Source organism: Rhopalosiphum padi, chromosome 2 (assembly GCF_020882245.1).
Source record: "Rhopalosiphum padi isolate XX-2018 chromosome 2, ASM2088224v1, whole genome shotgun sequence".
NCBI classification, from domain to species: domain Eukaryota; kingdom Metazoa; phylum Arthropoda; class Insecta; order Hemiptera; family Aphididae; genus Rhopalosiphum; species Rhopalosiphum padi.
The window spans coordinates 23,074,080-23,087,484 of record NC_083598.1 but is presented as its reverse complement, the minus strand read 5'-3'; the positions used below and the strand labels follow the sequence as shown (position 1 = coordinate 23,087,484).

The following is a 13,405-nucleotide window of genomic DNA, read 5'->3' as shown; positions in this document are numbered from 1 at the left end:
AGTATTACCTAGTAGTAACTAGTAACTATTGTACTGTATCTATGTTTCATAATTTTTTACCTATTATCTTTTTCTAAAAATATTGTCCCAAAACTGTTAATATGAATAATATGAGTCTATCCAGTAGATACAGTAGATACACACTATCGGTGGCACAACTATAAAAGTATAAACTGTTTGAAAGCGTGTGAGAAAAGGGGGTTTTGAAAACTACCCTCATCAGAAATATGAGATTTTTTAAGAATTCTACGTAAAAGACATTAGTTGTTAATAATCTTCCAATGATTTTGGTTACTGCAGTTTAGTCAAGGGATTTTTTCCTATGGATATTCATATCACATAGTTTGACTTTGGGTTTTTAAATAAATTAATAAAAAGTAAATTTAGTTGCCAGTTGGTAGAATCTTTGTGCAGCAATCATTATAATCAGTGGCGTAATTTGTTTTTTTGAGGAGAGGGTGAAAAATTAAATAAATGTTTTTTTTTACCAAGGTATCGTACCTAAAAATATAGGTAGTTGCGGAGTAAGCGACGCCCTTCTAACCATCAAATAAGTTAACAATAATAAATCTATATAATAATATATCTATACGTGTTAACTCTACATTACGTATATCCGTCCTAAAAGTTTTGTAAAATTGTAAAATTATTGTAAATATATTAAGTTTAGTAGCCATAGTAGGTACTATAAGGTACTACTATTATAGTACTATTCATGTTTTAATATGTATATAAGTTTAAGTTTGAATTGACCTATAATTTATAATTTATATTATTAGAATATTTATAGTGACTATTGACTAATGACTATTCGTAAATAGATAGGTACCTAATACATAAAATACACCGAGAAATATAATGTTCAAACACACTTTTTAAATAAAAATAAAGGTTTTGATGGTTTTGTTTTACTTACCTATGCAATAAATTAGAACTTAGAACTGAGGTGCAAAACGATATCTTTTTCTCTCAGCTTACGCAGCTGCGGGGCTATAACTTAAATAACAAGAATTTTACCTGAAACAAAATCTATCATAAACTTATTGAAAAAATATTATACAGGTATTTAATTTGAAAAATGAAAAAAAAATATTGTTTAACGTTTAACTCAGCTATACAATAATTAGTATACCTAACTTGTAATTTATAATATAGTATCAAACGTCACTTATAATAATTCCTTAAAATATAAGAGAATTAAATAATTAGGTATTAAAATTAGTCCTTTTATTTAAAAATCATAATTAACCCAAGTGTTGAAAACGAAAAAACCAAATAATAACAGTAAAAACCTGAAAACAGTTTTTAATGCCTTTAATAAAAGTAGATAATTACCTATAACACGCACATTTATTAGTCCTTACTCCATTGGAATTTGGAGGGGCGATGCCCCCTTGTGAATACGCCACCGTATATTTAATATATACCTATTATTAAAGTACTTACCTATGAGACTACGAGTTTTAATTTGATTGTATGACGTCAAATAATGCTGGTACCTTTGTATCAATGCATAATAAACTGTAATCCTTGATTACTCAATTATTTAGTGCCAGTTTAAAATTGTACTCGAAAAAAAATTTCTTAAAAATTCCGCTCTCCAAACAATGAATCGACTGAATACAACAAATGATCAGAAAGATTGACAAACAAAATTACAGTAAGATGAGTTTTAATAAATAAACTTACAGTACCTAGTCACCGCTTTTGGACTCAAATAGGCTGGTCCCTATTCGGCCTATTCCTACACGTAAGTATACCAAATTTATTTTTTGGCTTCACTATATACTGGTTAACGAGGTTAATGTGCATTTTAAAGGACATATTTTTACATTTTTTAGTCTAATTCTGCGAATTCATCGCATATAATATTATGTTACATGTTGACAATTAAAACATTTCCCCAACTCGTCACATCAAAAAGTATTAAAGTTTTTAAATTTTTTTTTTTTTTATCGTACTCAATTATCATGTTTTGTGTCATTTTTTCTATTTGAAAACCTGAAGCACTTTCTCGTGATTCAGTGTAACAATAAAGAATAATTATTTATTTATTATTATATTATTAATATATGAAGTAAAATAAAATAATTATGTACATGTAATGTAATTTTTTTAAATTTTATGCTATTTTAAATACATTTTGAAGAAAATTTTTTAATGAATTTTTTGAGTTTTCTAAGTCATTTTTGCATTTTTTTAAGGTAATTTTTCTTGATTTTTAAGGACATTAAAATCCCAGCCCTAGTTATAATGTTGTAGGTGAATAAAGCGAACATTGATGATATCCATTGTATTATAATTTATAAGTTATGAAATATTTAGACTCGTGTTAAAGATACCTACTAAATAAATCAACTATTTACATTTTAACATAATTGCATATTATAATAATTTATTATAAACTATATATTTTAAATACAATTCATAAAAAAAAAAAAATCAAACAATTAGTTAGGTACTTTTAAATCAGTGGTTCTTAACGGGGGTGGTATTCACTGTATTGCCCCCTTGGGGGCATTTCGGTCTCTCCTGGGGGCGATAATTTTGAAGGGGGTGTTGCGGGGGCGGTGAGCTTTTTTGAACTCGGAGATTAAAAATAATACTTTATAATAATATTTTTGTATAGTAAAGTAAAATTATTTTGTTTAGTGGAGTAAAATATAATCATTACTATCTTCTTAAAATAAGAGTTTTACTTTAATTTAGTATACTGATGAATGAATAAATAAATAAATAAATATATGTATATATTTATAGGAAGAAAATTTTATTTTGCACAAGGAAGGCGTTAGCAGTTAGTTATTACGATAAAGGGGCACTGAACCAAAAAAGGTTAAGAACCACTGTTTTAAATTAATTTTTATGTAATTAGAAAAACACATTTTTTCTAAAAATATCTTAGGTAGTGAGTACATAAATAATTCTTATCCATAAATAATAATATAAATTATACTATGCAAGTATGCAACTAGCATGCAAGTGTAGTCCTTTTGACAAAATTAACTGTCAAATAATATATGCATTATTGCTTATTTATAATCTTACTTATTTAAATAATAACATTAAATATCTCAGTTAATTATTAATACTAAAATTATACAAAATAAAATGTAAAAAAAAAAATCATTTTTAAAATTATAAACATGTTCTTTAAAAACTGCATTTTTTTTTAAAAATATGTAGAATTACTTTAATTTGTTCAACCAATTGGAAACTGCATAAAGTTTGCACTTGACTAAGTATGACTAAATTAAAAATATTTCTACTATACTTTTTAAATTTGTTAATAACTACATAAATGTTATTAAAAAAAAATATATATATGCATCAATGAAATTCAACAATATAGAACATTTGTATGTTTGTAAAACAAACACTAACATAAATATTTAAAAATATTACTATAGGATAAATATAAAAAAATATAGGTAGTACAATCAATAAATATACTTGTCATGGGCCTTATTAAAAATTACTCATTAGGATCTCAGGTAAATGTTATCTCTCAGGTTAAGTAATGACACAAGCATATTTATACAAGATATTAATTTGATTATCAAATAATAATTAATAATAAAAATAAAAAATAAAAATTTACAATTATCTAATATCATAAACAAATAAATACAACTTTGTATTACTATTCATTTAAAAAATAATAGTTATGCACAAGCAATATTAACATGATAAAAATGTATAATTGAACACTGAATAAAATATCATTGATATTACTTTTATAAACACAAAATTAAATATTAATAAATATTATATTTATATATCAATTTTTAATTTTAGTTTTCTAATTAATTTTCTATTTAAATTTACTACTTGTCACAAGCGCATTCATTCAGTATGCATTTAAACTTTTCTAAACTTAAGTCATCTTTAGTACAGTTTTCATCAGTTGCAGTGTGCACCTCATGTAACCAAGCTTCACGTGTTTCATGAAACCTTAATATATTTTCAGTATATTGATTATACTTTTCAGTATTATTTAGTTCTCGATAAACTTCTACCAATCCTTGGAAATCATACAGTAATCCTGTATACTGTCGACCATAGGTAGTTTCATCTACATTAAAATAATTTGGTTTCTTATATAATTTGATACTTTTATTCAAATAATAAGATTTGGTTTAATTTATTGTAACTTACATATCGTTTTTGAACGCAAATAAAGTACTTCTGCTTCTTCATATTTTTTTAATTGATATGTGTACAAACTAGCTAAGTGACCTAAAGATAGAGCAACTTCTGGGTTATCTTTACCTAAAATTGATTCTTTGATTTCAATAGCTTTTAAATGCATTTTTTCGGATTGCTATAAACATTAAGATTTTAAAAATAAGTAATTTAAAAGAAAAATAATTTAAATAATACCGTAAATTTTTCCTGGCTTTGATAAAGTCTTCCTAAATTACAGTATGATTTTGCCGTAAGCAGGGCTTTCACTCCAACTGCTTGTAAAGAAACTTGTAATGCTTTTAAATGAAGGGCTTCAGCTTCATTTAACATGTTCTTCTTCATTCTTTCCAACAATCGCTTTATTCCATCTGCTTGTAAATCTGAAACAATGTAATTTTATCCTTAAAACCACTATAATCATAATTAAACTATCTAAATAATGCTGCATTAACTATTTAAATTTATATTAAACTTATGAAAATATATTTTTTTAAATTTGTATATTTTCTTGAGGTTTTTAAAAAAATTGAACTTATTTACTAATAACTAAATATTATTGACAATTTTGCGTTATAAGTAACGAGATAACTGTCCATGGTCGGCGAGAGTAGTCTAATGGGCTGATACTTTTGCCGATCACGAACGGTTACCTCTTTGCTCATAATGCAAAATCGCCAATAATAGAATGCTTTCTGATAATTTAATCATGATAAATAATTACTAATTTAAATGACTAAGTATTTGTCTCTATCTATTTTCGTTTCCAATGCAGTAGAGAATACCGATGGAGTATACTCCATTTGCCAAGAGAATATGAGTGCGCAGTACTGCGCACTAACTAAAAGTAGTTGTTTTAGACCACAGCACTATCAATAATAACTAGTTAATAAGTATATATGAAATTAGAGTGGAGATATTATAGTAACCCTTAGTCGTAGACACTTAGTAGTAATAAAGGTCAAAAAGATCATTATATTTTAATTTTAATTCATTAAATTTGTAAATAGAGAATATTATACATAGTAAAAATGATACTAATTACTAATTTGATAACATAGCTTTAAGACACCTTGTAGTCTATTAATAATAAGAAAAATAATCGATGGTAAGCTTATATACTCAGAGGTGAATCAATATACACGGTAAGCTTCCAGATGGTTAAATCTGTTTGGGTAACAAATGGCTGTTAGTTTTTTTATCTACACATTTATAGATTTAGTGTTTTATACTTCAGTTACTTATTTTTCATTTACCTCTCTGAAGATATTATATTAAGAGGATGTTATACCTGCATGTGTTGTCTCTGTTTTACTAATGTACATTATAGCAAATTTGCGTTTAGCAGAACACATTTTGTGATGTTAGCTTTAATATTAAAGTAAATTTACCTATTATCAAATTTAAAGCTAAGAATATTATTTAGGAAATATCATATGCTTTAATTGATATAATTTTAAAATTAATTTTAAATTTGTAGTATTTTACATAGTTATAACTCACTTTAAAACCATAATATATTAATATCAATAAAAGCATATGACATTTTTTACATAATATTCTTACCTTTAAATTTGATTATAGGTAAATTTACTTAAAGCTAACATCACAAAAAAATGTGTTCTGCTGTATACAAATTTGTTATGATGTACGCTTGTAAGACAGAGACAACACAATACACATGTAGGTTAACTATAACGTCCTTTTAATTATTAAGTAGACAAAAGATAAATAAATAATAAAGTAATAAATAAACAATGAAATGATAAACAAATTATAAATGCACAAACCTCGGATGCCATCATGAATGTAAATATCAATACCTCTGTCCATTATGTCTAATGCTTTTTCTTCTAGTATCAATGCCTTTATTCGTCCAGCATTTACTAATAACATATTATCATTTGGTAAACCAATTTTTTCCATGATAAATATACCTTGTAATATACTTCGCCTAAAGGTAGTCATAATTGTTACAAAAAGTTATAATATCTTACTATACCATTACACAACAGTTGAATAATTTTTTATGACTTACATAGCTTCATTGAAGTCAGTTGTTGAATAATCGCAAACATATCGAGCATATGCATAATCAACAAAAACAATTGCAGTGTGTAAATTGTAATAACCAAATAAATTTCTTCTAGAATCTAATGCGATCTATAGTGTAACAATGCTAATTTAATTAATATTATTCTTTTATAGTAATTTCACAACAAACAATTCTTACATAGTAACTGTTAATGCTATCTTTTGCTAAATCTGCTTTCAATGAGTAGCATGCTTCATTCAATAACATATCAACATGAATGTTTTGATCAATTTCTTTTTCGTATGTGTGCAATTGATTAAGCAATTTTCTCGCTGTGCTCAGTTTGTTCAAAACAGAACAAACTCTAACAGCATGACTTATTACCAACAGTTTTAAAATATCAGCACTCTTATCCCGAAGTTCATAGACAGCTTTCACTGCCCATGACCAAGCCTAATATATTACATTTATATTAAAAATATTAAATATTAAATTTCAACAAACTAAGTGACAAACCTCATTAAATTCCATTAATACATAGTAATATTGTGAAACCGCTACATAGGCATACGCTATGCACAATGTTCTTTCTTCTAATTTTTCGATGATACCAATAGTTTGTAGCATATGTTGTAAAACTACTTTAGCTTCATCAAAATTATGGTAATTTGACACTACTAATAACCACCTAGAGAAAATATGTTTTTGTTAAATCAACTATTATTTGAAACTAAATAATTTTAAAAAATCAAGATTTTTTTAACTTGGTTAAGCATTGAATAATTTTGACAAGTTTTAAATTTTGGTCATGACACACCCATTTTGTAGTAATTATTTGATATGTGTGTGATAAGACTAGAGCACATTCACTGAACCAGCCGGCATCCCCAAGAAAAATTCCTATTTTTCAATCATATAAATTCAATTGATTTTCAAAATTGAAAAAAAATTATTTTACAAACCTAATTTGAGACCTTGATCAATATGATGAACATATACATTGTCATTGTTATCTTGTATATCTATTTTTATCCATTCATCAGCTAATTGTTTGGGAAATTGAAAACCATTCATTTGTACACAAATCTAAAAAATATTATAAATGGTAATATATAATAAATTATATAACTGACATGATATTGTGAATATCACTTCTTCTAAATGTTTTGATTGTTTTATTCAAATATTACCTGGAAAATAGTAAACAGTTCACTTCGATAGTTGGTGACATCCACAAATTTTGAAAACAAATTTAAATCAAAATGATTAGAAAAATTGAAATGATCAACAAATTTAGTCTAAAAATAAAAAATAAAATTATATTAACAATAAGTATTACACTTCAGTTCTAAAATTATTCTTAAGACATCACACAATTGTTGTTAAATTAAAAACAAAACACTAAAAAATTACCAATAAATCACATATATTTTTTAAATTCAGTTAAACATATTTAATAATTAATCAATCATAAAGACAAGTTATATTGTTAGTTTATATTTACAAATTCTGCAGATAAAATCTATATTATTGAGTTTTTGACTTTTGTTGTACAAGTTTTGTAACAAAATTAATACAAGTTAGCTACTTTAATTTGAAGAAATAAATCTAAATTTAATCAAAAAATTTAAATTACAATAATTACAAACAAAATTATATTAATATTAATGCTTTATTGGAAAAATAACTTAAATTTTAACCATATATTTTAAGAACAGACCATTATTAACATGTTTCTGGAAATTAAAGTTATTTTACTATAGATCATTTTTTATTTTGTTTTATTTTGAGATTAATAAGAGAGATTTTTTTTTTATTATAACTTAAAATATTTAAAATTGTTGAGTTAAAGACATCAACCTTACTTCAAGTTATCAGGAAATAAAATAATTAGGTTAAGTGATAAATGACAATATCCAACTGTATTATTTAAACTATCAAGAACAGTATATGTCAAATTTTTATGAACAACAGTTTAAGTATGAAAAGTTTTAACTACATAATATTTTCATGGGTGTACTATTTGTATTGATTCAATGAAATATTTGTTTATGAGCATTGAATCTTTCGATATAATACATTTTAAAAATCCCATCGAACAAATATTTGTACAATATTATTTATTAAGTGAACATTTATATTAACATAAATTACATATTATACATAAAAGTAAATAAATTATTGTTTATTCTATTAGGAAGTTTTCTTTTAGTTTTCCAAATTAAATTTTTAATAATTTTGATGTGTGAATAAGCCCTAAGCTAATTGACTACATTTTAACAGGGTAAAAAGTAAATATAGAAAATATAGTAAATTATGGCAAATGTTTATTTTACATAATATAATACATGTATAATAATTATGGTATTCATGTAAAATGCTCCTCACATTTAACTAAAAAAAAATTTTCCCACCACTCGTTGATCTCCTGTTAACAGATGAAAAAATAACTCTGACTATATAATACTGCAACAATAATTGTTTGGAAAAATTTACCAGAATAGTAATGAATATTTCCTAGAATGTATATTCAGGATCAATCTGAAAATACTTTAATGCAGATAATAAAAATATATTATATGCTTCAGGTTTATTATTACGAAAATTGATTTCAATCTTATAACATTAAGAGAAATCAGTGTCAAATCATAATGTAATATTAATATTACTCTATGTTACGACTTACAAACATAGTACGGTCAATCAGAAATATAATTTAGTGGATCCAAACAGTGACGCTCATACACAAAAGGAAACTGGCCATCTGTGAAAGTTTAAACTTAAGTTTCATATCATTTAAGAAAATATTGCATATTGGTATTTACAAAATAATATTTATTTTAAACTAGGTTTTGTATAAAAAATATGTATTATTAATACATTTTGATAATTTTATGCTTATATTTTAGTATTTATCGATATAATAATAATTGTAAGCCAATATATTTTATTATTTTTATAATTATTTTGGTGTAGAGCACTTTGTATGGCCACATAGATTAAATGAAAATTGGGGACAGTTTGTACTACTATAGGTGATAAAAATAATGAATATGATGGACAATTTTTTATACATGTCACATAATTTATTATTACACATTTAAAAAGGTAGATACAGGTAATCTTATAATTTAATTGTAGATTTTTAATAAAAATAAATAAATAGTTATTAATATCATAAGGTAATATAATAGTATATGTATTAAAAATATTTAAAATTATTGGTTTTTAAAAATTATGAGTTTGTGTGAACAATTATAAGTTATATATAAACTTAGAAATTTAATTAATTTTGTTATAATTTTATTTTCGTGAAATAGACAAGCATTATGAATTTTTGAATCATTCATTGTCAAATGTAAGTTGTACATAAATTAAAATGTTAAATGTATGGTAAATTATTTCATCTAATTGTGTATTTGTTATTGTTTTATTTTCATGATATGTACAGCTTTGTGAATTTTTTTAGGATAAAGGTTTCTTATCCCATCCCTTAACATATATTTTCTAATTTATTTTTACTGTACAGTGTTCACTACCATTAATACCAATTTATTTTCATCCTACAAAGAATCAGTAAGCTGCAAATCAAACAATAAACAGTACAAAGTGTCAATTTACCTAATTATTTATATAACATAAAATTGTATAATAATGATCCGATTAAAAGGTATGTAGTCTTAAATATCTAATGAAAAAATATAGAAAGATATTAATTAAGTGCTGTTATTTTGATTATAGTGCGACTAACAATAAGTAAGTAATATTAAATAATTATTATTTATTAGATACTTTAAATTTGGTTTATAAATGTGTTATCTAAAAAAAAACTTTTCTCTTGAGTGAAACCATGCATATAATTAAATAGGCCAAACACAAATATTTGTATTTTGTTTATACTTTTTTTTTTAATTTAATATTCATTGATGATGATATATTAATATTTTAAGTTTTTATGATTTGGTGCTTTTATTTCACAAATTATCTTATACTGACCTAATTTATAACATATATTCATATAACGCTGTAATAATTAAATAGGTACTATAAAAATATGGATTAGTTACTTGTTGTATGGTGGCAAATCCTTCATGTGTTTCAGAGCTCATCTGTCTATAAGAGACGGGTGCTGTATAGCCTGAATTGTGTAATGACATTTGAGCAATTTCACGTCCTCGATTAATTGAAGATAGTTCACTATCTGGGAGCATATGATTATAAATAAATTTTTCACTACCATCATTTACACGTAAGACCTACAAAAAAAAATAAATTAACATTTTTAATATTGGCAAAATGTTATTTCTTTTACAAAAGTATTTCTAACCTTCCATACGATTTGCAAACTGATTGATGGTGGTAACCACTTCATCACATTTAACAGGATGTCTTCGTTCATAGAATAGCATAACTGATTTAATGACTTATTGTAAAGTGACTCAACATTAGGACTAGAATTACTCATAATTATCTAGAGAATAAAAATATATCTCTACTGTATTATATTAGAGGTGCACCACATTCAATTATAACTGACAGTGAAACAAACTAGTATATTATTATGTCAGTTTGACCAAGACTTCATTTAAAATTGGTTTGTATATTATTTTCACTTATCTGCGACTAGACTACAACTTAGAACTAAGAATTAAAAGTAATTCGACATCAAAGAATTCCCATCTGGAATTATTTAATTGTCTAATGTTTTAATGTCTTAAATCTTGTGTTATCACCGTGACACTGTTATCAGTAACGTTGATAACAATGTGTCTTGTATAGTTTATTTTTACAGTGTGATTCTTCGCAGCTGCTTTGAACCAATAAAAGTCTATGCCCTATGGTGACAATTAACTAAAGTTTAGATACGTAAAGTAACAGACCTACAGACTGCAGACAGAGTAATCTTTTGGTGCTGAAAAAATTTATTTTAATAGCAATAAATATTGAATACCGTCCGATGTCTGCAGTCTGCAGTTATTGTACTGAATGGAAATTTAAATATCTGTCTGGTAGGACTGTAATTATATTTTAGTAGTGTTATTACTTATTACTAGGCCGGCAAGCTACTGAAAAAATATCGGCGGGCCGCTCAAAATATGGGGGGGCATGGACTGTATTTGGACGTAAACTCGTGAATTTATTTTTTTATAATAATGATAAATTAGTACAGACATTGAAAAAAAATATATTAAATTGAATTATTCAATCGTACAGTAGCTGTAGTTGTTATCAAACGTCATTTCGTCAGTAATCCTAAAACTCGGTAAACACCGATACGGCGAACCTACCTTGCGTATCCGGCGCTGGGTATAGTTGCAATGTTGCATGGATACAAGTAGTTGTCAGGTACTTACCATTGATTTTAAAATTTAAACACTTTATAAAATTATTAATTAATAATCAATGCTACTACTTTCGTTAGCAAAGCTAAAAATCAATTATTTTTATTCTTATTTAACGACGTTTTGAATGTTAACAAATATACAAATACCTACACAGTACACACAAATTTAATTTTATAGAATTTTATACAATGACGTCTGTACACAAAACAGTTTACTAAGAAATGGTTATAACTTATAGGTATTATCACAAAACAATTATTAGGTATGTGACTAATAACTTTATGTTTATTGTTTATAGTTACCAAAATGTTGATATGATCAATAAAAAATGAATAAATACAATAATATAATAGTTAGGTACTTATTATTATATTTAAAAAAGCGTTTATTTTTAATCAACAGATAATAATCACAACTATCTTGACAGGACCCGAGGGCCGTATCCAGTTTTATTTAATAGCATTGAAGATTGAGGAATGTATGATTGAAGTATTAGAAATAATAAATATGTTCAAGAAATAAAATATCGAAGAATTTACTGAAAATCGTCATACTTAAAAACCATAAATTTAATTAATACCTACAAATAATATAATACGTATGGATGTATGGTAGATATATGTGTACCTACTACACGATGAGAACGCAATACACGTCAATCATAGACAAGCGAAAATAGCCAATTGTATTATTATTCTTTATTATTAATGTGCACGATTGGCGGTTTAAAAAGCATCGATAAGGTTAAATCTATTAAATATTAATATTTATTATTTATCATTTATGTGATTTGCACTTGACAGTTATTGGTATACATATGTTTATACATATATATGTATACAGTACCTATAGGTATGCACAATGTATATATTATACAATTAATAATTATACAATTGCAGTTATAAATTTATAATGTTATATTGTTATGGAAGTACATATTATTTAAAATATAAATATGGTAAATAGATACAGGCTAACTGGGCTAAGACACGGAAATAATATAATTCTCGCACGTAAAATATAAATTATAATTTGAAATAAGTGAAGAAAAATAAATTCTCAAAATAAAGTGAAATTGTGTGCCATTGCCGGTAAATATAATAACTACTTGTGCAAACAATAACTGTTGCATGTTGGCATGTTGCATAATATGTATAAAGATTTATAAAACCAATAGCGATATGCCAATAACACAATAAATACAATAAATAGTATAATGTATAAAGGTACATTATGCTAACCATTATAACCTACATAACGTATAAATGGGATAAATATTTAATTATTGTTTTTATCTGAATACTAAAATCGTTCAATATGTCCTATCATCTATGAAAAAAAAATGATTTTAATTTAAAAATGTAAATGACCTCGGAAAACATATTTACATAGTTATAGAAGTTGAACTTTATTTACTGTTTCCAAACAAATTGTGATCGTTTTTATTCTTTCTGTTTTGACGTTTGTACTGCTGTCTGCTAATTTAAAATAACTGTTGTCCATTCTTATATAATAAATAATAATCAATAACAAGAGCTGATTTAGAAAAAACAAAAATGTAATATTAATTTATACATAACTATGGCGTATAGGTACATAACTGCATAGGTACCTATCTATTATATTGTATTAATGTAAGTAGTAACATAAAATGCCATTATTATTATAAAAACGTAATTATTTATTATATTACATTTAATATGAAAAAATACCATTATACCATTTACACCAATGATTTGAGTCTAACAACTTGGTAAATAAACCATGATTCATTATAGTTACCATACAGCATATATTTATATTTTATTTTATTTAACTTGATATACCTACAGTATATTAT

General features: G+C 25.0%; 1 protein-coding gene across 3 annotated transcripts; it reads right to left on the bottom strand.

The window, feature by feature from the left end:
* Positions 1–2,361: 2,361 nt before the first annotated feature.
* LOC132921442 (amyloid protein-binding protein 2) lies at positions 2,362–11,562 on the bottom strand. Of its 3 annotated transcripts, none has more exons than XM_060984480.1 (13): positions 11,509–11,562; positions 10,548–10,691; positions 10,288–10,476; positions 7,411–7,518; positions 7,183–7,306; positions 6,985–7,120; positions 6,737–6,908; positions 6,419–6,673; positions 6,224–6,348; positions 5,976–6,139; positions 4,384–4,568; positions 4,159–4,324; positions 2,362–4,075 (listed from the first exon to the last, which is right to left on the bottom strand). In XM_060984480.1, the coding sequence occupies exons 1-13, from the start codon at positions 11,545–11,547 to the stop codon at positions 3,828–3,830; spliced, it is 2,055 nt and encodes a 684-aa protein (XP_060840463.1). In that variant the 5' UTR covers positions 11,548–11,562; the 3' UTR covers positions 2,362–3,827. The 3 variants fall into 3 exon arrangements, with proteins under 3 accessions (XP_060840463.1, XP_060840464.1, XP_060840465.1); XM_060984481.1 differs by having other exon boundaries at positions 6,009–6,139; XM_060984482.1 differs by lacking the exons at positions 10,548–10,691; positions 11,509–11,562 and adding an exon at positions 8,907–8,984 and having other exon boundaries at positions 10,288–10,424.
* Positions 11,563–13,405: the final 1,843 nt, after the last annotated feature.

Excerpts from the sequence above, each read along its gene's own strand:
- LOC132921442 (XM_060984480.1), bottom strand. The coding sequence starts at position 11,547 with ATGCAACATTGCAACTATACCCAGCGCCGGATACGCAAG. Across the intron at positions 10,692-11,508 it reads CCCAGCGCCGGATACGCAAG|ATAATTATGAGTAATTCTAG; the intron begins GTAGGTTCGCCG and ends TTTATTCTCTAG. Across the intron at positions 6,909-6,984 it reads ATTATTCAATGCTTAACCAA|GTGGTTATTAGTAGTGTCAA; the intron begins GTTAAAAAAATC and ends TATTTTCTCTAG.